At 45.4% G+C, this 24732-nt stretch overlaps 1 protein-coding gene across 5 annotated transcripts in view; it reads right to left on the bottom strand.

The window, feature by feature from the left end:
* Positions 1–18527: 18527 nt before the first annotated feature.
* FAT3 (FAT atypical cadherin 3) overlaps positions 18528–24732 on the bottom strand; it is a 559302-nt gene continuing 553097 nt past the window's right edge. For all 5 annotated transcript variants that reach the window (XM_073336876.2, XM_073336917.2, XM_073336926.2 and 2 more), the window contains one exon: positions 18528–24701. In XM_073336876.2, coding sequence (XP_073192977.2) covers positions 24082–24701 — 620 coding nt within the window. In that variant the 3' untranslated portion in view covers positions 18528–24081. The remainder of the gene's footprint in view (positions 24702–24732) is intronic.

Genomic DNA, 24732 nt, shown 5'->3' with positions numbered 1-24732 from the left:
TGATAAACTGAACATCCAGCCAGGCCACCATAAGCACCTTGTCAGAGATCAATCCGAATGACGCTTGATCTGCAAGGAGGCTATGTCCCTTTGGGATATGCCATGGTGGTGATGGGGTTGGTGATGATGTGGGCACAGAAGGGTGAATTCTTGTCTGCGTTCAATGAGAAAAGTCAACCCATTCTTGGAGCAAAGCTTTCAAACCATGCGCAGGAAGACAGGAAGAGAGAATTCCTTCAGGAAAGACCTTAATAAAAAGAGAGACTGTTCTCCTGGGAAGAGAAACAGAGATTTTGCTCTGTGGAAACAGACTATGCTTATTTCACCCTTCTGACCCCATAGAACTAAAGCTCTTTCCAGCTGCAGAATGTGTGTACAATCACAGTTCTGAATTGGCTGAAAAATGCAGATCAGCCTCAAGCTCTGAGTGAGCCAGGGAAGAACAGAAACACTCAGCAGAAAAACTCCTGAGCCATCAGTAGTAAACCTGAGCCCCAACTGGGGGAACATCCAAATTAACGGGAATTCTCCTGAAATGGAAAAGAACTATATCTACACCATATGGGGATGTGACCCTACCTAATGAACTAGACTGGATTCTTGGACTACTGAAATTGCTGAACTCTGCATCCTTAAGAAGTAACTGTTATGCCTTTGCTCAAAACGGCAACCCATCACTTCTCTCCAGCACTGTCCAAACGGACATGCTCTAGAACAGGCGTTCTTAACCTTTTTCTTTCTGAGGCCCCCCCCCAGCATGCTATTAAAAACTCCATGGCCCACCTATGCCACAACAACTAGTTTTCTGCATATAAAAGCCAGGGACAGTGTTAGGGGTAGCAAGCACGGCAATTGCTTCAGTCCCAGGTTGAAGGGTTCAGGCCCATGAGGTGGGACTTTAGATTTCTGCCCTGGGCCCCAGAGAGTCTAACACTGGTCCTGCTTGGCAGACCCCCTGAAACCTGCTCGTGGCCCGCAAAGGGTCCCTGGACCCCTGGTTGAGAACCACTGCTCTAGAGCACAGCACAACAAACACAACCTCTTCTGATTGTGCACTGGCAGACTGCTGTTTTTATCCTCTTGAGGCTCAGCCTCTCGAGACATCCACAGTGCTGTCCAACACTAAGGGGGGAAGTTTTCAAAGGAGCAGGTGATAATTCCCATTGATTTGCTCACTGCCATTTGTGCTTCTAGAATTCTCCACCGAAGTTCCTAGATCTGAAGTCAGGGTCACCAAGACAAGCAAAAGCCAATACACCAACTGCCAAGCCCAACCCACTTGCCCACCCTCAGCAATAATGTTCAGGGCAAAACTGCCTTGCACATAGTAATCCAGCCTCGGTGTCCGTATAGCTGCACGGATCTGCTGAAAGCTTTGAGGCCTAGAATGTAGTCCACAAAGCTCAGTTCTGTGCATTCAGTGAACCTATGACCCATGCTCCCATTCTTGACATGCACAGAGGCAGCAAGGCGCTACCTTGAAGCAATGCAACGTGGTGCCCAACAAAGCAGACCTTACAAAGTCTTCAAGTGCAAAGCTCAAGGAGAGGAAATGGTGCTGTGCCATCAGAACTCATTGCCATCATACTGGACTCATGACAGCACTGCCCCAGAGAGAGTCTGGAATACAGCCATGCACAGCCAGCCTTCCCCTTGCAGTGCCTGTACACAGTGAGACCCCTTTCCTGACTAGGACCTCTAGGTACCACCATAGTACAAATAATACTAGTAATAGCGGATAGCAGAGTTTTAAATACAACCCATTTCAACACACCCGTATTACAACATTCAAATACGCACTCTGATTTTACAGATAAGTCTAAAACCACTACATTGAAACTCATCCGTTAACCTGTGTACTGCCAGGAGTCTAAATTTTATTTCCTCTTTGAGTGACTTATCTATGCCTGCAAACATGGCAAAGCAGTTTTCTGGGGTCAAAGCATGACAGGTAGGAGCTTCTATTGAGTCGATTCTTTTGACGATTCCAAGTTTTTGTTCTTTCCTCAGTTATGGTGAGTGGTGAGTAATTTTCCTCCAGCTGATGAATTCCATTACCTTCCCCCCTTTAAAATTAGTATCCTCTGCAGAAACCACATCAAAACAGTGATCTAATGTCAAAAACATCTCAGGCTCCAAAAAAAGAGTAAAAAAACAAAACACCTTCTCCGACAATTTAGAAAAGTTCCTGCTGCCAAGTAAATTCCTTTGTAAATGCTAACTCCACTCAAAAGACATTTTAGAGTAATGTTTTTGAAGGCTTATGCTTTCATTATCACAGCCGGGAAGGTGAAACTTCCTCACTAGAGTACACATTTGAATGCAAAATAAATAAATGGAGAGATGAAATAACATGGAAATATCACGTTATAAACCAGCACTCACAACCAGAAGCAAAATTAGTGTCATCAGTGAACTCCAGAGTATTAAACTATCCTTTAAAAGTGCTCGCATGCAAAGGCAAAGTCCTTGGCAATGCATTGTGGGAATGGCCACAGTGTAGGCTGTGGGCCATGAACATACCACAGGGTTTTCACATTTGTGGCAGTCCTCATCATTAATAGTAATACGTTCGCCTCCATATTATATTAATAGATTCATAAATTTTAAGGCCAGATGGGACCATTATGATCATGTAGACTCACCTCCTACATAATACAGGCCAAACAACCTCATCCAGTAATTTCTGCATCAAACCCATAATTTCTGTTTGAACTAATGTATATATTTTAGGTAGAAATCCAGTCTTAATTTAAAGACTTCAAGTGATGGAGCATCAATGGTTTCAATGGGTGATTATTCTCCTTGCTAAAAATTTGCACTTTAGTTCTAGTTTGAATTTGTCTAGTTTTAGCTTCCAATCACTGGCTCGTATGTCATGTCTTTTATTGTCAAATTAAAGAGCTGTCTACTATCAGAAATCTCATCTCCGTGTAGTTACTTATAGACTGCAATCAAGTCAAATATTACCCCTCTTTGAATAAAGTAAACAGATTGAAATTAAGTCTCTCACTATAAGGCATGTTTTCCAAATATCAAATTAGTCTTGTAGCTTGTTTCTGAATGCTTTCCAATTTTTCAATATCCTTTTCTGAAATGTGGACACCTGAACTGGACACATTATTCCAGTAATGGTCTCGCTGATGACACCACACCATGGGAATGCCACCCTCCGTACCCCTACTTGATATTCCTCTGCTTATACATCCAAGTATGCATCTGCCTTTTCACATACAGACTCACCCTTGGAGCTTGTGCTCAGCTGGTTACCTGCTATGACCCTAAATCCTTCAGTGTTGCTGCATTCCAGGATACAGTCCTGCATCTTGTTAAGTGTGGCCTACATTCTTTCCCCCCCAGACATACTACCTTGCATTTGGCTCTGTTAAAATGAATGTTGTTCAAATGAGTCCACCATGCTAAGTGATCCAGGTTGGTTTTTATAACTGACGTGTCTGACTCATTATTTACCCCTGTGATGGGGTACATAGAGCTCACACTGGGCAACAAGGGGGCTGAGGAGTTGCTCTGGACTCATGCAGCTCCACCCCCCACCCCCACCCCGCAGCTCCCCTACACACCTGCAGGGCATGCGCAGGCTGGAGGAAGAGTTTAAAAGGGGGAGCAGAGCTCACCTGTTGGCAGACCAGGGAAGAAAATAGGACAGACCTTCAGCCCTCCGCTTCTGAGGAAAGGGCTGACTGAAGGAAGGAGCTTTCCACATGACCACTGCTTTACGGCCCTGGTGATTGCAGGTCACTGCAGAGGTGGAGCAGCCATCAGCAGGAGACCCAGCAGGGAGAGAGCTACTATGCCAGGCCTGGCCACAAGGAGGCACCAGCTGTGAGTCAACATCTTCACCCTTCCCGTGCCTAGAGAGAAGGGAGGACTGACTGACCCAGACGGTCAAACACTCTAGACCTAAAGGCATGGGTTGGTAGGACAGACAACACGGATCTAGAGATGGGGTGGCCAAACTGTGGCTTGCGAGCCGCATGCAATTCTTTTACAGTTAACGTGCGGCTCATGGAGCCCCCCCCAAGCCCCCATTCTCCACCTACCTGACTTCAGGGAGTGGTGGGGAAACAGGTCAGGACCTCTGCCTTGCAGCAGGGTGGTGGGGTGGGGGCTTCTGCTTGGTAGGGAGGTGCTCAGAGCTTCAGCAGGAGCAGGACTGAAGCCCTGAGCCCCGGTAAGTGCCTCCCATGTGGCAGAAGCCCCAAGCCCCAGCAGGCACACCCCAGCTCTCAAACGTCTGAAGGTCGTCATATGTGGCTCGCAGGGTCAGTAAGTTTGGCCACTCCTGCTCTAGGGCATCTTGTCACGTGGATAACTGAGAACCAGCAGCAGCAACAGGCAGCCCAGCAGCAACGCTTGCAATGCATGGCTGCCCAGCAGCAACACTGGTCCAGGACTTGGGGGTGCAACAATAGGAACAGCAGCAAAGACTGGTCCAAGAGGCACTGTCCTAATGAAGCCTCAGGATCTCCCGGGGTTTCCCCTCAGGGGGGCTATAGGCCCCATGGCCCAGCCTGTGCCAGTGAAACTCACAAAGATGGGCTCCAAGGCAGTAGCGCAGCCAGGGGGGGAAGCGGCCACTCCCCCTCTGAGCACAAGTGGTGCCTTTTTAATTTATAGGTGCCTTTTTTAATCTGTACTCACCCGGCGGCGCTCCGGGTCTTTGGCGGCGAGGGCCGTTACACGTTCTGGCTCCTCGGCGGCACTTCGGTGGCACGGGCCTTCACGCGCTCCGGCTCCTCGGCGGCACTTCGGTGGCACGGGCCTTCACGCGCTCCGGCTCCTCGGCGGCACTTCGGTGGCACGGGCCGTCACGCGCTCCGGCTCCTCGGCGGCACTTCGGTGGCACGGGCCGTCACGCGCTCCGGCTCCTCGGCGGCACTTCGGTGGCACGGGCCGTCACGCGCTCCGGCTCCTCGGCGGCACTTCGGTGGCACGGGCCGTCACGCGCTCCGGCTCCTCGGCGGCACTTCGGTGGCACGGGCCGTCACGCGCTCCGGCTCCTCGGCGGCACTTCGGTGGCACGGGCCGTCACGCGCTCCGGCTCCTCGGCGGCACTTCGGTGGCACGGGCCTTCACGCGCTCCGGCTCCTCGGCGGCACTTCGGTGGCACGGGCCTTCACGCGCTCCGGCTCCTCGGCGGCACTTCGGTGGCACGGGCCTTCACGCGCTCCGGCTCGGCGGGGGCCGTCACGCGCTCCGGCTCCTTGGCGGCACTTCGGTGGCACGGGCCTTCACGCGCTCCGGCTCCTCGGTGGCACTTCAGTGGCACGGGCCTTCACGCGCTCCGGCTCGGCGGGGGCCGTCACGCGCTCCGGCTCCTCGGCGGCACTTCGGTGGCACGGGCCGTCACGCGCTCCGGCTCCTCGGCGGCACTTCGGTGGCACGGGCCGTCACGCGCTCCGGCTCCTCGGCGGCACTTCGGTGGCACGGGCCGTCACGCGCTCCGGCTCCTCGGCGGCACTTCGGTGGCACGGGCCGTCACGCGCTCCGGCTCCTCGGCGGCACTTCGGTGGCACGGGCCGTCACGCGCTCCGGCTCCTCGGCGGCACTTCGGTGGCACGGGCCGTCACGCGCTCCGGCTCCTCGGCGGCACTTCGGTGGCACGGGCCTTCACGCGCTCCGGCTCCTCGGCGGCACTTCGGTGGCACGGGCCTTCACGCGCTCCGGCTCGGCGGGGGCCGTCACGCGCTCCGGCTCCTTGGCGGCACTTCGGTGGCACGGGCCTTCACGCGCTCCGGCTCCTCGGTGGCACTTCAGTGGCACGGGCCTTCACGCGCTCCGGCTCGGCGGGGGCCTTCACGCGCTCCGGCTCCTCGGCGGCACTTCGGTGGCACGGGCCTTCACGCGCTCCGGCTCCTCGGCGGCACTTCGGTGGCACGGGCCTTCACGCGCTCCGGCTCCTCGGCGGCACTTCGGTGGCACGGGCCTTCACGCGCTCCGGCTCGGCGGGGGCCTTCACGCGCTCCGGCTCCTCGGCGGCACTTCGGTGGCACGGGCCGTCATGCGCTCCGGCTCCTCGGCGGCACTTCGGTGGCATGGGCCTTCACGCGCTCCGGCTCCTCGGTGGCACTTCGGTGGCATGGGCCTTCACGCGCTCCGGCTCCTCGGTGGCACTTCGGTGGCACGGGCCTTCAAGTGCTCTGGCTTGGCAGGGGCCTTCAGTCGCTTCGGGTCGTCGTCGGCATTTTGGCGGCGGGGGCCTTCAGTGCTGCTGAGGACCTGGAGCGCCGCCCGGTGCGTACAAGCGGGTGGCACCTTTTTTTATGTCCACTGCCCCTGTTCGCTCCACCTAGCTACACCACTGCTCCAAGGATGACCTGCAGGCTTTCCTGCTAGCGTCTGAACGAGAGGCAACTGCAGCCTAGTGGCCACCTAACCAGTCCGTACATCCAACTGGGGATAGAGATTGGGTGCTCAAACACTGGCCAGAGTCCCTACCTAATGCTGTCTGATGGAAAATTATCTAGCTGCAGAAGCAGCTCTGGCAACATCACACAAGCAACTGCCTGAGCCAAGGAGGCCCCTTGACTCAAGAGAAAACCCACTCGGGCGAGTCAGCAATCACACAATATGGTCTCAGCAGCACCAGCTTTTAACGGGCCCAACAGATCGCTGGGTCCTGGTCTGGCCTCCGTTGGGAAATCCCAGCATCTCAAGCTCCAGCCCACACAGAGGCCCCTGGGACTTCTGCGAACATCTCCACAGGAATACAAGGGAATAGGAGCAGACCAGCCACACAGGGAAGGGCTACCTCAAACATTCGGCCCAGAGGCAGCACCCACTCAGCCAGCAATGGGGGTTTGCTTTTTATGTGGGTGCCCAGATCATCAGTATCATGATTGCCCCTATATGGAGTGTGGTTATGGAGAGGTGTGGCCTGCAGAAAGATGCCCCCTAGGTAAACCCCAGCCAAAGTAATGGGCCCAATTCAGATATATGGAACAGAGGTAGATTCTAGATGAGGGAAGAACCTGGTCTAGGACAACTTGGTCCCAAAGCCTAAGACTCCCCATGGAGACACTATTTCTACAGTGTATTCCTGGAGACATTAAACCCTATCTCAGTACACACATGCGCTTGGCTGTAGGGGAAAACATGAAGTCCCTTGTAAGTGGGGCTGGCCTGCACACTAGCCTGCCTCATTATCTTGAGTCAGGATTGGTAAGATTACTCTGAGATATTGAAGGAGGTTAAACCAGCCCCACAAGGATTAACTGATGACACTCTGGGAGATGGGCTCTCAAAACCTGTGATGTTGGCAGGTGTAGGTGGGGAGCTGAGCCCTGGAGACAGGGGATCCAGCCAAGGAGAAGTTCCCCCAGAAGGGCCACCTCATAACAAAGTGACATTGCCCCCCCTACAGGAGAGGGACATCCTAACTAGAAGGACTGCCTTCATCAAGAATCAGAAGGAAGGCAAACCCTTGAGGCAGGTCAACTGCTGGTGGTTAGCAGGGATCTAACAGACTCATAACAAACAGAGCAGTACCCCTGGTTTGAGCTCTAGGCAGAGTGATTGTACCGACTAAAGGAAGACTGACCGATGGGTGAAATTCAATTGCAGCTCCTCATTCCCTGACCTCATAGGCACGAGGTTATATGACTGGCTCACACTATCCCCTCTCCAGGTCTCCTCAGTCATGAGAAGACCCTGGCTAGGTTCTGGACTGATTTTTTGGGAGGCCAGGATTCACCAAGAACTTAAAGTCTTCTGAAGCTCCTGTCCCTAATGCCGACTCAAAGGACTGAAAGGAGTGACAAAAACCCATCTGGTCCCACTCCCCATAGTAGGCATGATGTTTGAAAAGATTGGGATGGACCTCTTCAGACCCTTAGAAAAAAGTCCAGTTGGGTACAAACACGTATTAGTTGTAGTTGATTATGCTACCCGCTGTCCTGAGGCAAACCCACTGTAGGTCTCGAATGCAAAGACTATTGCAGCAGAATTGTTAAAAGTCTTTGCCAAAGTTGGGGAAAGGAGATCCTCACTGATCAAGGCACCAACTTTGTCACATCTGCTGAAGGAGGTGTTGTAATCTATATGTCTGTTAACAGCCTTTTCACGGTGTGACAAAGTTAATTGCTGAGGACCCTGTCACTGGGATCAGCTGATCTCTCCCCTGTTATTTGCTATTCAAGAAGTTCCCCAATCATCTACTGGATTCTCACTCTTTGAACTCTTACATGGGAGACAAGCCTGGGGAATTCTTGACCTGGCCTGTGAGATGTGGGAGGAACAGGCTCCTAGGACAAGAGTGTTGTACAGAATGTAGTGAAGCTTTGGGAGAGGCTCAAAACCCTAGGGACCTTTGCCAAAAAAACTTCCTCCATGCTCAACAGGCCCAGCAGCGAGCCTGCAATAAAGTGAGCATATGGGCATATTTAAGCCTGGGAATTGGGTACTACTTCTACTCCTGAGTGCAGAGCCCAAGTTACTTGTTAAATGGCCAGGGCCATACAAAGTATTCTGCCAGATCAGGCAAGTTAACCATGAAAGCAGCCAGCCCGATAAGAGAAAGCGAACCTAGATCTACCTTAGTAAACTTCTGAAGCCCTGGAAGGAGTGAGAGAGCTTATTTATCATTCCTTATCCCCCTAAGTCTGAGCTGGGGCCCCAACACCCACCCCACTGGACCCAGCTGCTATACAAATGGGAAGACATCTTCACCTGGAACAGAGAGCCCAGTGAGAAGCCTAGTAAAAGCCTTCTTGACAGTGTTTGTATCCCAGCCAGGATGGACTCATCTCGTGCAACACCACATCCAGACAGAAGCTGGGCAACTCCTGGGATAGCCCACAGCGACTCCCCCCAGAAATACAAGAGGCTGTGAGGCAAGAGGTCCATGTAATGTTGGAACTAGGGGTCATTGAAGAATCCTGCAGCAACTAGTAAAGTCCAGTTGTACTGGTCCCAAAGCTGGACAGCACTATCCAGTTTTACATAGATTTTTAAAATGCCTGTGCGATCTCCACATTTGATGCTTATCCACTGCCTGAGGGACAAACTACTTAACTGGCTAGGTGAGGCCCAATATAGTAACACGTTAGGCCTAGCCATGGAATACTGGCAGATCGCTCTCACAGCAGAATCATGGGAAAAAACTGCCTTTGCCACATGGTTTGGCCTCTATCAGTTTAGGACTATGCCCTTTGGCTTCCACAGTGCCCCAGTGATATTCCAATGGCTCATGGATCAAGTTCTTCAACCACATGGGTCTTATGCTGCAGTCTATTTAGATGATGTGGTTGTCTCCAGCTGAGATTGAGATAAATATTTAGCACAAGTGGCTGCTGTACATCAATCACTATGGGGTGGGGGAAGGGGGGGCTAACTGCAAACCCAGCAAAGAAGAAAACATCTGTCTGGGACATACTTTGTGGAACGGCACTGTCCAGCCCCTTGTAGACAACGTCCAGGCCCTCAAAGCACGCTCTATTCCAACCATGAAGAAATAAGTCCAAAGATTACTGCCAAGATTTTCAGTGATACCAGCTCCCCTAATTGAGCTAATTAAGGACAGTAGCCCCAAGAAGTTTCCCTAGCCTTAGACCTGTGAAAAAGGCCTTTCAGAAGTTGAAAGACCACTTGTGCAAAGAGCCTGTCCTGTTCAGTCCTGATTTCTCAAAAGAGTCCATTTTGCAAACTGGTATCTCAGAAGTGGGCCTAGTCACAGGATTGTCCCAGGAAGCAAATGGAGAGGAACACTATGTGCTTTATCTGAGCCACAAAGTGTTCCCTCAGGAGCAGGCATATTCTGTGATAGAAAAGGAAGAACTGGCTGTGAAATGGGTCATGGACTCTTCTTGATATTACCTCCTGGAAAATGCATTCAAGCTCATCACTGACCATGCTCCCTTAAGCTGGTTAATCGCCATGAAAGACACGAGGCCCTCAGCTTATGTTCTGATATCTGTCCCTCCAGCTGTGCACCTTCCAAATTCAGCATAGAGCTGGAAATGCTCACCAAAATGTTGATTTTCTTTCCAACGGGTGGAGAAATCTCCTGGCTCTGGTTTCCTAGATACGATCTTGAAGGGGAGGGTGGGTGATGTAGTATACAAATCCCCCACTGGACAACAGGGAATTATGGAGCAGCTCAGGGCTCAGGCAGCTCCTCCTCAAGGGTGCTGATGATGGAAACCATGTATTTGGTGTTTGTTATTACTACTTCAAGCCAGGAAGTGCAGGAGCACCCCATCACCCTTAGTTCCGGCACCACTGCTTCACCCTGCCACACCCGTAAGGCCGGCACAGGCTGGAGGAGGAGTTTAAAAGGGGGACAGAGCGGCTCCCTTATTGGCAGACCAGGGAAGAGAACAAACCTGCAGCTCCTGAGGAAAGGGTTGACTGGAGGCTGGAGCTTCTCAGATGACTGCTACGCAAAGACCCCCTTCATGAGGGAAGGGAGGGCCAGATTCCGATGCACATTGAGAGGGAATCATTCTCCTCTGCTTCTTAGTAGCTCAGTGTATTTGTGTTAGTTCCCTTTGCTTTTTTGTTAATAGACTACCCTAAAAAGAGAGAGACTTTAAAGTGACATGGTCAGAAGGCCAAGTCACAGGAAAAGGCAGAGCACCACAAAGGTGGAGCAGCTGTCAGTGGGAGACACCCCCTGGGGAGAGAGCTGCTATGCCATGCCTGGCCACAAGGAGGAGCCAGCGGTGAGTCAACCCATTTCACAAGGACTAAGGTAAATGTCTTACAGAAGTCTATTATGTAAATACAGTTACCATTATCAACCACATTTGTGATCTCATCAAAAAACAATATCCAGTTTGTTTGACGAGAACTATTTTCCATAAAACCAAGTTGACTGGATTATTTTACCATCCTTTAATCCTTTTCCGAGTGCAGCTCATATCGGTGACTAAATGGATCAAATGCTGAGAGATGCTGTTACCAGTTTGTTACCCATGAGGGTTTTAATAAGGTTCAAATTTATTTTTTATTCATAAATTTCCAGTATACTATGAAAATCTGTGTATCTGGCATAATATACTAAATTCTGCTACCCTAAACATCTATTACAATTTTTAGTACTTGTACAGTTCTGTAGCCATTAGTTTACCCTCTCTTTAATGTAGAGATCCATGTAGACTGTTATAAGAACATCAGTAGAAAGTGTTATGAATAGTTATAAGCAACCTGTCGACCTGTTAGGCTCTATAACAATTTATTATTGTTTATTAAAACATCTATTCATTATGTATTAACCCTTTGCAAGCTATGTGTATATATATATTTAATATAGAATGTGTCCAAACCAAGATTTTTTTTTTAATTCAGCACAAATATACAAAAGAGCCATTCAGTTTAACTGCAAATGGAGGTTTGTGGAAATCAAACCATAAATGCTCAGGAATATAAAAAGTTAACAGTTCAGAATTATGTCCATAGGTAAAAGTTTTGTCCAGAGTATTTTATTTAAACGTGGAAGCCTTCTGTTCTTATGTATCAGTGTTTAGAGATGATATTTGCTATTGTTCCCTTCAAATGTTGTAAATTGCCTTATTTTCTAAATGGCAGAAGATTAATTTCTAAAGGTTAGGCTTGTTTATCAGGAACATGACTTTTCTGTGGAAATTTAATGATTAGATATGGCAGCTCCAAACACAGAATGGAACCAAATAATTTATATCAGAGGTTCTCAAGCATTTTGTATAAGACACTAGGAAAAAATAGATAGCCCCATAACAACTAGTCCATTGTAAAATCTTATGGTGAAATCCTGGCCTGATTGAAACCAGTGGCAAAACTCCCGTTGACTACAGTGGGCTAGGATTTCACCCCGAGCAGAGACTTGATAGGTTTTTGTTTTACTTCATAGTAGCTGTTAAGGTAAACTTCAGGGGGAAGTCTAGAGTTGACCTTGACCAATTACATTGAGGTAGAACTACAGCTTGCCCCGTCAACACTACTCTGTTGTGTTGGTTATAAAATCACACCTTGTTATTCCCCCAAGTATAGACATGATCAGATTGTGGACTAAATCTTAACATGTGGATTGTCTTGTGGACAGTCCCTTTCCTGGTAGTCCAGGCTATCTCCCCTCTCATTTGTGATCACATGACACCCCAACTGCTACATGACAGTGGCAACTACAGCAAATGCTGACTTGGGAAAGTAACATCACGAAATTATTTAATGCATTTTTAGCTTCTTTGAATGAAATTTAGCAGATGGAGACAAGGAGGAGGAGCCAGTACCATGTGACCAGCACACACTTCATGATCCACCAACAAGTGCTCCACAGTTTAAGGACATCTGTTCTATATGATATTACGTTTAACAAAATCAAACCAAACTTATGTTAAAAGGACTGTTTTTTAGGTTGCAAAGTCAAACACTCAAAAGTTAGGAAATGCAGAATTTTGATTGTCCATGTAACCTTAACCTCTGCCCCACAATCGTTCATTACATGATCACATACTGTTTTTAACACAGGACCCCAGACTCTTTCAGTGCACAGGATGGGTGGTGTTCAAGGAAGGAGACAGCTGTTCAATACCTTTAGCTTCATCATTTAATTAGTGGTTTCTGCCTTATTTGCTGCACGCATTCCGAGGCCTGCAGTGCATACATAATCATTTCCTCGTAGCCAGGACACTTATTACTGTCGTGTCTGAGTGGCTCACAAACAATGAATTCATTTACACTGAAACATAATAGGGCATTATTATCCTCATTTAAAAGATGAGGAAACTGAGACAACACAAATTCACAGAAACCACACAGTGAATCACTGGCAGAGCCAAGATTGAAACTAAGGCTGTTCTGACTCCTAACACTGGGTTTACGCCTCCAGACCAGACAGCTGCAATAGTGTGCGGGCACAGCTTCCCTTGGCATCAGCTGGAGTTGTAAGCGTTCAGCATTTCTGCACCTCGGGCCCCAAATGTCTCAAACCAGGCACCCAGGAAATGAGGAACACACATTTCGTTCGGGGCCACCTGCCAAGATTTTGGTTTAAGCGAATTGCTGAGCAAAATAAGGGAAGCCTGTGCCAGAGGCAGGAGGAGCACTGAGTTCTCCTCCATGGCATTCACATGCCTTAGCCATAAGAACACCCTTTGTCTTCCTGCAGCCTCTTGCCTTGGTCTCTTCCAGCTTCTAAAGCAACTGAGGCCCAGATCCTACAAACAGCCTCAGACACTACACAGCCCTGAATTATGGCCTGAGAACAGGCCAGTCTCTTTGCTGAATCATTATTAGTTCTCTTTATGTGGTCATAGTGCCGCTGAGTGACCTCCCAGGGCATTGAGTCCTGAGCTGAATAAACCAAACAACGGGGGAAAGGACACGGTAACAGGACAGAACTGAACCCCAAGCTGAGTTCGTCCCGCCAACTTCAGTGAACTCATAAGCCTACAAGACGACTGCCCCCAGAAGGACATGGGTCCCTCTCTCCAGGAAGGGGCAAGGGCTGGTATCTCAGACATAGTTTTCTCTGAGCTGGCTTGGTTACTGAGAAGCACCCTGCTTTGTTGCTGCTTGTCATTTATTTTCTCTGTTGAATAAATAGCTGTGAGGTCTTTGCTTGTCTGAGTCATTACACCCCTTCATGTGTGAGAAGAGCCCACGTGCCGGAATCGCGACCCTGGTGCTTAGACAATGAGGCTCAGTTATTAGCAACTGCCTGCCAGCCCCGACTACACTTTTCAGTAATTTTCAGACAGCAATAACTTGGTGCTCAACAGACCCCTAAATCATGCCTAAAACACCTTGTTCCTGTCTGTACTCCGCAACGCTAGCTCCCCCAGTTCCCTGAATGGTATCTCAGGAAAGACTGGGCTCCTGGCTGAGAGGAACATGCCCTGCTGCACAGAGGTGCTGTTGACAAAGGGCTAGATCGTCAGCATTGTTGTTCCCCGGTGTGGCTGAACAAGCAGGAGTAAAACCACCCTCCTTCCTCAGATGGATACTCTGGCTGCGGGGGGAGACAAAGGCTGCTTGCAAGTAGGCACGGAGGGGCTAGGAAAAGCCCTGGCTCCCATCACCCTACCAAACAACCGGCATCGGTATCCTGGTGAACAGGGAAGGGGTATGCTGATCCATGGAGAAACGTGAGTAGTACACATAAGAGCAGATCAGAGTTAGAGTGACCTGTGCCCTGACCCTTTAAGGATTGAAGGGCTGCTGAGAGGGGTTAAAGGGGACAGCTGTGGTTGCAGCAGCAGGGTAGTGTGCGCCCTGCAAGGACTGGCCTGGGCCACTGTGTGTGTGTTTGTTTGGATACTAAGTTGAATAAAACTCCAGTTTTAAAATGGTCGCTGCTCTGGTAGTGTAACGTGTCATAACTGACTTCCTCTCCAGAGTGTGGGAGGAATGGTGGCTGGTTGTGAACGACATGACAAGTAAAGCTGTTCCTAAACCTACTGTGTCAGACTTTACACCTCTCTTTAGGGGGGATGAATAATGAACATTGCTAGGGGCTGGGTCTAATTTATAAAGGTGTTAAGAGAGAATTGTAAGAAAAATAACAAGATGATGGAAACACTGAAAGATCCATTGAGATGACAGCAGCACCCGCACTTCTGGGAGGGCTTCCTATTTTCTAATCCAAAATAAAGCAGAATTAAAACTTGCCATTATCTGAAGGGGGGTTTCATACTTTTGGTCTCTAAGAGCTCTGCTCCCATTGGAACCACATCAAAACTTACATTGACTTCCGGGAGACAGGCTCAAGCCTCAAGAAGCAGTAGGCGGTGTGCACTCCCATTGAAGATAAGGGGCCAGATTTACAAGCTACTTAGGTGCCTAAAGATGCCGATGGATGTGTAGGCCCAGATCCACAAAGGTACTTTGGAGCTTTGAAATGAATGGAAGGTACCTTTGAAGGTCTGGGCTCTAGCGGGATGTTTGACTTCAAAAGAGTTAGCTTAACTCACTGAAGTGCTTTCATAAACGCCAGTTAGTGCCCATGTGTATTGTTAGGAGCCAAAATTCCTTTGTGCATCAGGCCCCTAGAATAGGGACTGGTCCATGGGACTACTTGTGTGATTGAAATTAGACACATCTCAACAACTTGAACCCCAGAGGCAAGCCACTGCAACAGTACAGGTGGGAATCCCTCATTGCAGCATGCAGAGACTCTCTTAGCACTGCATACCTCTAGGGGCGGGGCGAGGCACAGCAACGGTCCCATCTACTCACTAAACATCCTAGCATCTGGTGCTAGGTACTGAAGCTAGCTGCATTCTTTTTAACGATGCAGTAAGTGCTACCAGTGAGTAAATTCTCCCCACACTCTGACCTATGCTTGGGAACTTCACCTTTCCAGCCCAGTCCAGCTCTGGGTCTAACAGCTATAATTTAGCTCTTTCTTTCAAGCTACATGGACTAGTGACTGTGCCTCCTGCTCTGTTCTGTACAGCACCAAGCACAGTAATTGTTCTCAGTTAATAATCAGATGCAGTAAGTTGCAATATTGCAATGAAATTTACATGGTTAAAGTTCCCTAAAGTCCAGTACAGCAGAAGTCAGTCCTTCAACAATGATAGCTCACCTGCATCACAGATTTGTGATCATTATTACATTGGTAAAGCTGCCATGCAATAACACTAACGGTGTCCAATAAAATTACTAATGCCCACGAGGTAGGATTTATGGTATTCATTTCAGTGCACAAGTAGTAACATATTAAACTACATATTTAACCAGGTGAACGGGGACAGAAAAAAATATGGTTGAAACATTGGCCCCACTGAAGTCAATGGGGGTTTTGCTTCAGCGGAGCCAGGATTTCACCCTATATATGTGTAATGAGGCTGAGTTAACATACCTGTTATCTTCACGCCTGGTTTTGGAGACTAACACAGTACTGCCCTGTAATTGTATGAATAATTATCTATGCATTTAAATCTCTAGGTTCTTTTAAAGAAAATTTAGTGTGAAAGGTGACCTGCAAAGTAAAAACAAGTGTTGAGTGTGCCTCTTTTTTTGCTTCTTTCTGAGGTATACACAAGGCACTCCACAGTGTGCCCAGCTAACTGATCATCACACAGAGATTGAGGGCCAAATTCTCTACGACGCCTGTTTACAGCAGCATTTGGCCCTGGGAAGCAAGCTCATGACACTTATGAGTTCAAACAACTAGTGACCAAATGGGAAAACCTGAATTTGGTTCTACACAATTCTGCACTGCTTTGGGCTCAACAGAATTCTCTGCTCTCTGAAGAACCCAGGGCCATATTCTCACCTTCCACTGGCTTTACAGTGGTTCCCTCCATTGTTTTGAATGGAGTCATTCCTATTTTACACTGGTGTAAGGGAGAGCAGAAGCAAGCCCTAAAATATTGGAAACGAAAATCTAGTATCAAATTCTCTCAGGCAAATTGAAGAAGCTGATATTGGCAGGTGTGGGGCAAAAAGTGTAGTCAGGGAAATAGAAAGCCAGAGAGAGAGGCCTTGTCATGTTAAGGGAGAAAATACCTCTGGTGAGAGCTAAACTATTGTAGACACAAGTCATAACTGAAGCTGTTTCCTCCACCTGCTGTTCAACTGCTCTGTCCTCTCTTCCTGGCCCATGGATTCCGCTCCCTGCGGTTCATAGCCCTTATTTACAAGTGAGGCATTGGGGCTCGGAAGTCTCTCTTCGTTCCAGCATCTAACTGCTGGTAGAAAGCAGGCAGGGGGTTTGTAAATTACTGTTCCCACACTGCAGAGAGAGTCCTAGTTACAGTGATGATTTATTTTTAACTGGGAGGGAGAGGGGAAGAGAAACAGGAAAAGATGCTACCAGGAGTTGCAAGTCTTCAATTTGAAAATTGCAACACTCATTCAAGTTTAATGACCCTGAAGCCTCTATCTCTTCACTGCCATTTGATCCACACAGAGGACTGTGCAGCCTCTATCAGTGGGATGCTGAGATACTACAGCCGTGGGGACCAGAAGTGCCTTTGTTAAATAGATGGCTTCTTTTGCCGAAACATTTTCATTCAGTTTTGCAAGTGCACCTTTTGTTTTATACTGGACATCCCACTGTGAATATGTAAGAAAAGTTTCTAGGTGAAAACCCAGTGCCATTGAAGTCAATAGCAAACTGTCACTGACTTCAATGAAGCTGGCACTTCATCCTCTGTACCTATTCATTTTTTCAATGCTTTATTATTTTTATATTCAATGGAAACACTGCTTATCACACTTATCACCATACGCGATGCTTCTTGGCACACAACGAGGGAGAATTCCCTTTAACCTCGTCTCATTACTCATACTTATAACGATAGTTTTATTGTCCCACATCCCTTAGTAGTTTTGAATAAAATTGCTACCAAGTCCTAAGGCACCCATTCTGAGTGTCATGGGAACAAAGAACCAGGGGCTGATACCAGAAAACTGGGGAGAATCACTAAACTGTTTGCCATGGAAGGGGAATAGAGTTTTACTTAAAGAGTGATTTTTAAAAAGCACTCTATTAGCAATTCTAAACTGGGTCAAAAGTAATTTGTTTTGCCTGAAAATGATGTTTTCTAGTGTCTCTCCACGGATCTTGTGCTCCCTACCTCTCCAAACAGGCAGATGGATCCTCCAATGGCTGAATTTTTGACTCCTAGTCCTGACAGCCGCTTGCCCACATGTGGTCTCAGTTCCAGAGCATCCACATCTACTTACACTACTGTTTGGGGAAACAGTGAAAAAACAGCCTTCTACTCCCAGAACAAGGGAGATGTGAACTGAAAAGAAATTAACATGGTTCAAATGAGGGCCCTGAAGTCTAAGAAAACCTTTGTCCCCTTGGAGGGAATAGATGCTTTTGCTTGGCATCCTGCTTTGTTTTACCACTATGCGACTTTAAATTCATGTTTCCAGGAGGCCAAAGAAAAGTATCTGAACTCTGATCAGTGGTTTAGTTTCAAAGACTGTTCTAAGTTTCATATGGTTTTAATGTGATACCGTCCTATGAAAAACATCACTCCTCCAATTTAGTGGTGTGAGTGCTCTAAATCCATTCTCCAGTTTTGTATGGGAGTCATTTTTTAAAAAATTATATGGTTGTGTTATGTAAACAGGATTAAAATGTGTTTGAAGGGCTCTGAAATGGTTTCCCTTCCTACTTGGAGCTGGTGTTTCTTCTCAGTATGTTGGGAGCTGGGGGGTCGGAAGATCTGAGCAAACGTGTCTAGAGTTAACTGAATGTTGGGGGTGGGGGAATCCCTCTAATTCTGATGTGGTGAACCCCTGTACACAAAACTCTGAGTGGACTGAAAGATCTTTGAGACAAGGACTTTTTTAAAATAATTGTATACATCGTGCCTAGCACAATAGGGTCTCATTTTGTTACTGCGCTATAACAAGGAGGCGGATTTGAGGAATCTGAAAAGCGCAGTGCTTTCTGGATTACAACATACAGTAGGGAGAACTATACATTGCAATGTGAATTTTCCCCTAGACTGCTGACAGAATTTATATGCCTCATCTGAATCCCTCTTTTCAAAATGTGTCCTAATGAAAATGTCAATAAATAGTAAACACAAGTAGGTTTTTTTTTTGTTTTTTTACTTAAACTTGTTTTAACCATCAACTTTAGCAAATTTTGGCAGTTACAAACCTGTACACTTTTTTCTTTTTTATAGCAAAAGAACACAAGACAATACTGCCAACAGCAATTATGAAGGAACATTTAATCTTCAGATGAGGGCCGAGATCCACTCGAAGTGATTACCTTCTCCTTTGCATAAGGTTGTTTTTTTTTTGTCAATGAAAAAATGATGTATCTTAACAGCTACTTGACATGGCATAAAAATCATGTCTCTAAGTCTTTGTGCAAAACACATTGATTTAAAAAAAGTCAATAAAAAACATCTTCTTAAAAACAGAAAAAGTTAAATGAAAAGAGCTGAACCAAAAGGAAAGTTACAGTACATTTGAAATGATTAAAAAGTACCATTTTTTCAAATCTAAACTTTTTTTTTGCCATTACCTTAAAAGTTTAAACCAACTTGGATGACTCTCTTTTAATTATATCAAACAAAAATTTAAAGCGACCCGATTGGCATCAAATATCTACAAAAGCCTGGTAATTTGAAACCATTATATACATTATTTTTATAAACTTCTTTTTAAACACCAAAACATACATCTTTTACAAACCAGCCTGCTTGCAACAGGTAAAATTTACACGACAATCTTTCTGATACAGTGCTTTAAAGAGAACTGCTTCCATTTCCCAAATGCATTTGTCACTTCCTGAAAAGCAGTTGTATGGGCTCATAAAATTATTAAATAGTAGCAATTCAGGTATTCATATGACAGACGAATAATTACAGTACTGAGAGTTCCAATCTCATTCCCATAATACAATTCAAGTGCATCCTTAACACTGGTAATGACAAGTTATGGCCTTCGCATAATACTACGTATTTGTAATTATTGCTTTTTGTTATTACATAAAGAAATTAATTTTGTTTATTCTTTCCCCACCCACCCGCCTGTTCCTCCCCCGTAAGATGTGGCTATAGGTAAATCAATGCCCCTTCTGTTAATGGGTGACTTTGTAGGTCAAGTTTACAGACTACAGGCTAAAGGCAATGGACAATAATGCGAATACTGTTAATTTCTAGGGATTGTTGTATCACTGATGTGTACTGAGAGGACAGAGATGCACACTGGCAAAAAAGCAGAGAACTATACCATAGAGCGTGTACCATCATGAACCTAAAGAAGTCTCTCTCCCCTTTAGAACCTTTTAACTTCCGTAATTACTCCTGTAATAATTAAAAAAAAAAAAAGGCTAAAATGGTAATATTGATCTAACAAAGATGCATTTCTCTATTGGTTTAAAATAGCTATTTTCCTTAATTATGAATGACACCAGCCTTTTAAAGAAAGCATTGCAGTAATGAACAATAATGGTCCACTGAACCTTGAGTCACTCCTGGGTTGTGGGGTTAAAATATCATGGCATGATTTTCAAACAGGAGTATGACTTGCTACACAAATATGTATTTACCATTCCTGCTAGACCTGCCTTTTCCACTGGAACTTGTATTGAGGCACAACAACAATTGTCATGTAACATATCAAAGGCTTTATAACAGGCTAGAATTTTTTTTGTTGAGGACCAAAGTTAAACAACTGTAAGAAACATGCTCAGGGTGAAATTCTGTGCTGTGCCTCTGAGAGGTGCAGCCCAGGTGGAGCTGGGATCTCTAAACCACCTTTGTGTCTTCTTGACCATGGGCTGCTCCCGTCTTCCAAACCTTGCCTTGAGAAAGGATCCTTGGAAGGGCAGCCCTATGGCTGTCTCCTGCAGTGCTTGTGCCAGGCAAATCCTCCCCCACCTGTATATGGGACTTTTAGGGTCCCTGTACACCACTTTGGCCCTTTTACCCAGTGTAAAGGAGCCAGATCAGGAGTACTAGTTTTTTTCCCCTCAGAAGCTCATAACTGGAGGCAAAATGTTAACGATAATTTAAAAAACCCCCATGCTTGCCAGATTCTCCTTTACACTAAGACCACTTTAGAGGGTCTTGGAATTGTAAATGGCATTGACACCCACTTTAAGGCCCTTAAAGGAGCACTGGTGTTAATGAGAATCTGACCCTTTGTCAAAAACAGAAAATATGCATCAGATAAGTAAGACTCACAAGCATCTTGGAAGTCTAAGAAATTCTGATAAAGATATGAATTTATTTTCTGAGCAGTTGCTGCCTTTTTTTTTTTTTAAATAAAAAGCAAAGAGTATATTTACCATAGAGGACTGTGGTTTTGCTGTGGAATATCATCATTTGATATTGTAGTAATTCTGTGAAAATAGAATCTGAAGGGAAATATCATGTAGGGGAGCCATCTACAGGAATGTGAATTGTGATACTGTACAGACACAATGATAGTTAGTCAAGACTAGCAGGGATTCTGAGCAAAGGCTGAACTAGGCAGCTGACAAGACGGCAACAAACAAAAAACCCATCATACGACAGAGTAATATACATCAGATGGAATAGTGTAAACTACCTACTCATGCACTCATTTGGTTCATATTATCACCTCCCAGGTGAGAGAATCAGGGTTAATCATAGCACACCATTAATTAAAAAGGCAAATAAGATGCTGAGTTGTATTAACAAGGAGACAGAAAGTAATGTGAGAACGTTATTGCACGCTGTAATGCTTGGAAAGGTTTTCACCTTGAGATCTGCATTCAAGTTTGGTCATTGAAAAGAACTAGAAGAGAACCAGAAAGGCAACAAAAGTGGGGACAGGCATTGAGGGGTTTCTGTCTGAGGAAAGACTGAATACAAGAGGCCTATTTAGTTTGGAGAGGAGGCGATATTGAGGTATATAAAATCATGAATGGTACGGAGAAGGTTTATCAGGTGCTCCCATATATCCTTCCCCATAACACATTAACAAATTGGCGCTTGATTAAATGAAATGGCAACAAAATTTAAAAGACAGAAAAGGAAGTATATACTGAAGCTACGTGTATATTACCAGTGAAACTCACTGCCCACAAGATATTACTGAGGCAACAAGCTTAGTTAGAACCATTGGTATTTTCTGGTATGGCAATTGCTATGTTACCAATTGTGTTTCCCTTTGTGACACTTTTGATATGTCCCTATAAGGAAAATAACTTAGATACCAGTGTCTCAGGGATCTATTACCCAAAGATGTTTTCTACAGATGAAGATGGTGAGAATATTTAATAACTAGTTGGGGGCAAAAAGAGAGTTCATTGCATAATAGCTCAAAATGTAGTACAGAAGAGTTGACTTGAAGCAAACCCCATGTACATCACAGCCATGTGCTAAAAGAGTATTAAATTCATATCAGCATTAAAACTATTGCACAACAGCTAAAAGTGCAGCTTTTTTATTTTGTTTAAACTCAAATATTCCTATCCTTGAAGTAATACTAATCTATTCCTTGCAACCGCTTCTCTGTAATGTGAACTTTCTGAGCAGGGCACGGTCATGCTGCAAAACTGAATCTCTGCCTTGGCCCGAGCCAAACTATTTCATGGGTTGCAGGGAAATCCCTCATTTCCCTTGCAATCGTGATATACTTGAAATCTGTATTTTTTTCCTTTAAAATGGTGGGAGAGTGGGAGGGAAAGGGGATCAAAATGTACCATAAACACATGTAGAACATACCACTCTTACAGAAGCACTTTGAGGAGACCAAGTGACAGTCATAAATTCAATGAACAGGAACTATATGCAGGCAAGTACTTCATAATACTTGTAGGTGCAGTACATTCTCTTGCCTAAATTCCACTTTATTTATTTATGTTCCTCTACATACTGTAACTGGATTGTTTTTTAATGAAGAATTGTTGCATGATCCAAAGTAAAACCAAACTTCTACTGATATATGATATACCGGAGGAAAGCACTGAAATATCAGGTTTACACTGCAAATTTTAGAGACCATGTTTTATTAAAAGTGTCACAAGCTACACAACTATTTAAGTAACATTCTCAATAACCTATTTTCTTTTGGGAAAACTTGAGAATAATCACCAGCGGTATGATAAGAAATAAGACTGACTTATGACAACCAAATGGGTAAAATTCAGTTCAGTCAAGAATCTCAAAAACGATCCAGTTAACTTATTTGACCAAGAAACAGGATAAGGCAGCAGCATGAAAAACCTGTTGGAGCATCCATTCATCTATAACTTCTATCTGTTCAACAAACTTTCAGAACGACTGAGTTCTGCCAGGGAAGAATGTGGATAGTAAACATGAATGCAAAGTGAAGACTTCCTCCTATTCAATGTACAACATACAGCTACAGAGATATATAAAGCTGTAGAAGTACTCGTAACTGTAGTAAACACATTTTCACAGCATTGAGTAAAGGGCACATATATATTTTACTGCAGTTGAGTGGAAAAAAAAAAGATTTCCATATTGCATTTAACCTGCTCTGGATGATTAATGTGAAATGCCAAAATTAACCTAATGTGTTGTTTTTGCATTTTACAGTATTATGCAAAAGTGCTTTTAACCCTGTGAATACTATTTGAGCGTTCTGAGGGAATACAGGGCCAGGTACTCAGCTGATGTTGATGTAAACAAAAATATCTCCACTGACTACCCCAATCTACACCAGCAGAGGATTTGTTCCACAAACTCGAGGGCAGGCCTTTTTGAAACTGTAGTTGATCTAGCAATTTAAGATTACAGCAGAATGCGTATGCAAATTAATACAAACTAATTTAACCGGACTATGACAGCATTATGACTGCTGTTAAAAAGCTGCAAGGAAGCCCAAAATAAAAGCAGCAAAATGTGGTAGGTCAGGTTCAGTTCTGTTCTCAGATACGCGTTCACATTGTGTACACAAATCACTGGGAGTTACATACGTGTATCTAAGGGCAGAATTTGGCCATTAGTGAGTCATACTCGCACGGGTTAAATGTCGCAATATTTGGAAAGTCTCATCATTCAATGTATACACAAACATGTGAAAGTAACTTTGAATAATGGCAACCAACCTAGTCTAGTTTGGTGTACAATATATAATGTATATATTTGTCTTATTTGATGCACACAAGCTAGAATTAGATGTGATATATAAACAAAACCATAAATAAATAGTTATTTATGAACAGATATCCATGTCGATAAGTTGACTTCGAAATGCTTTTTAAATAAAACCAATGGAATTGTTTTACATATGATCAAATTCTTTAGCGGACCTAAAATTTCATGCAACAGTGCCTCTTGGAATCATCCTCCCGTTTCTTAATACTGCAGGGAGAGATTGTAACACTTTTAATAATACAATACCAAATAAAATAGGAGGTGAAGAAAGGGAACTTAAAAGGTGAAATTGTTTCCCCCCTCAGAAACTCTGCGAGTGTACTCTTGGGAATAAATAGATGGTACGTACTCTCCAGATTGTCTGTAACAATTTTGTGGCATACAGCTTAACATAACTGGTCTCTTTGTGTCTGCACATACAGTATCGTTTTTGAACAAGTTAATAGGTTATACTGGATTTCTGCCTTGCCCAATATACATAGATATATCTTTACCAAAATGTCTTCTCAGTATTTATACTGTTAATTGGACCAAATGACCACCAAAAAAAAAAAAAAAGTCTCCTTTACACTTGTGTCTGATGCTGGGTCTCCACAAATGGAATGTGAATGTTATCTAGGATGAGCTCCTCCACACTTTCAAAGTCACTCATGGCTACTTCGGAGTCGTCAAAGCCGCAGCTAGCTGAGATGTCAGATGAGGAGGCATCCAGAGAGTTGTGTAAGGATAAGGGCATCTTACCTGCACTAACGTTTTCCAAGCTTTGGCCTGGGACAACAGCAAAAGTACTAAATTCATTCACAGTCTGAGATCCAGCAGCGTCCATCTCATTGGGAAACTGATGAGGAGGGAGGTATTGGCTAGGGTGAAACTGTGGCCGCCGTCTGCAATCTGGGCTGAGTGTGCTAGCCATTGAGACTGGCTGTGATGGTGAAAGGGTTTCATATTGGTCTGGGTAATCCTCGGGTAGAGGTGGCGGTAACTGGTCCTGACTTAAAAACTCTTCTTCGTGAGGAGGAGGATAGTCGCTGTCAATGTCATAGCCACCAAGGTAGTAATCAGTTTCCAGCTCCCTGTTACTTCCATGATGCACCGAGCCTCCATCTGCTGTTTCATAATTGGGCACTTCCTCAATATCAGACAAACGAGCGCTTGGCATCCAGTCAGAGGTGTCCCAATGATAAGCTGTAAAGGGGAACAAACTCTTTAGGATGGA

Source organism: Lepidochelys kempii, chromosome 1 (assembly GCF_965140285.1).
Source record: "Lepidochelys kempii isolate rLepKem1 chromosome 1, rLepKem1.hap1, whole genome shotgun sequence".
In the NCBI taxonomy this organism is placed as follows: Eukaryota; Metazoa; Chordata; order Testudines; family Cheloniidae; genus Lepidochelys; species Lepidochelys kempii.
The sequence above is the reverse complement of the archived record's forward strand: the minus strand, read 5'-3'. Positions and strand labels throughout refer to the sequence as shown.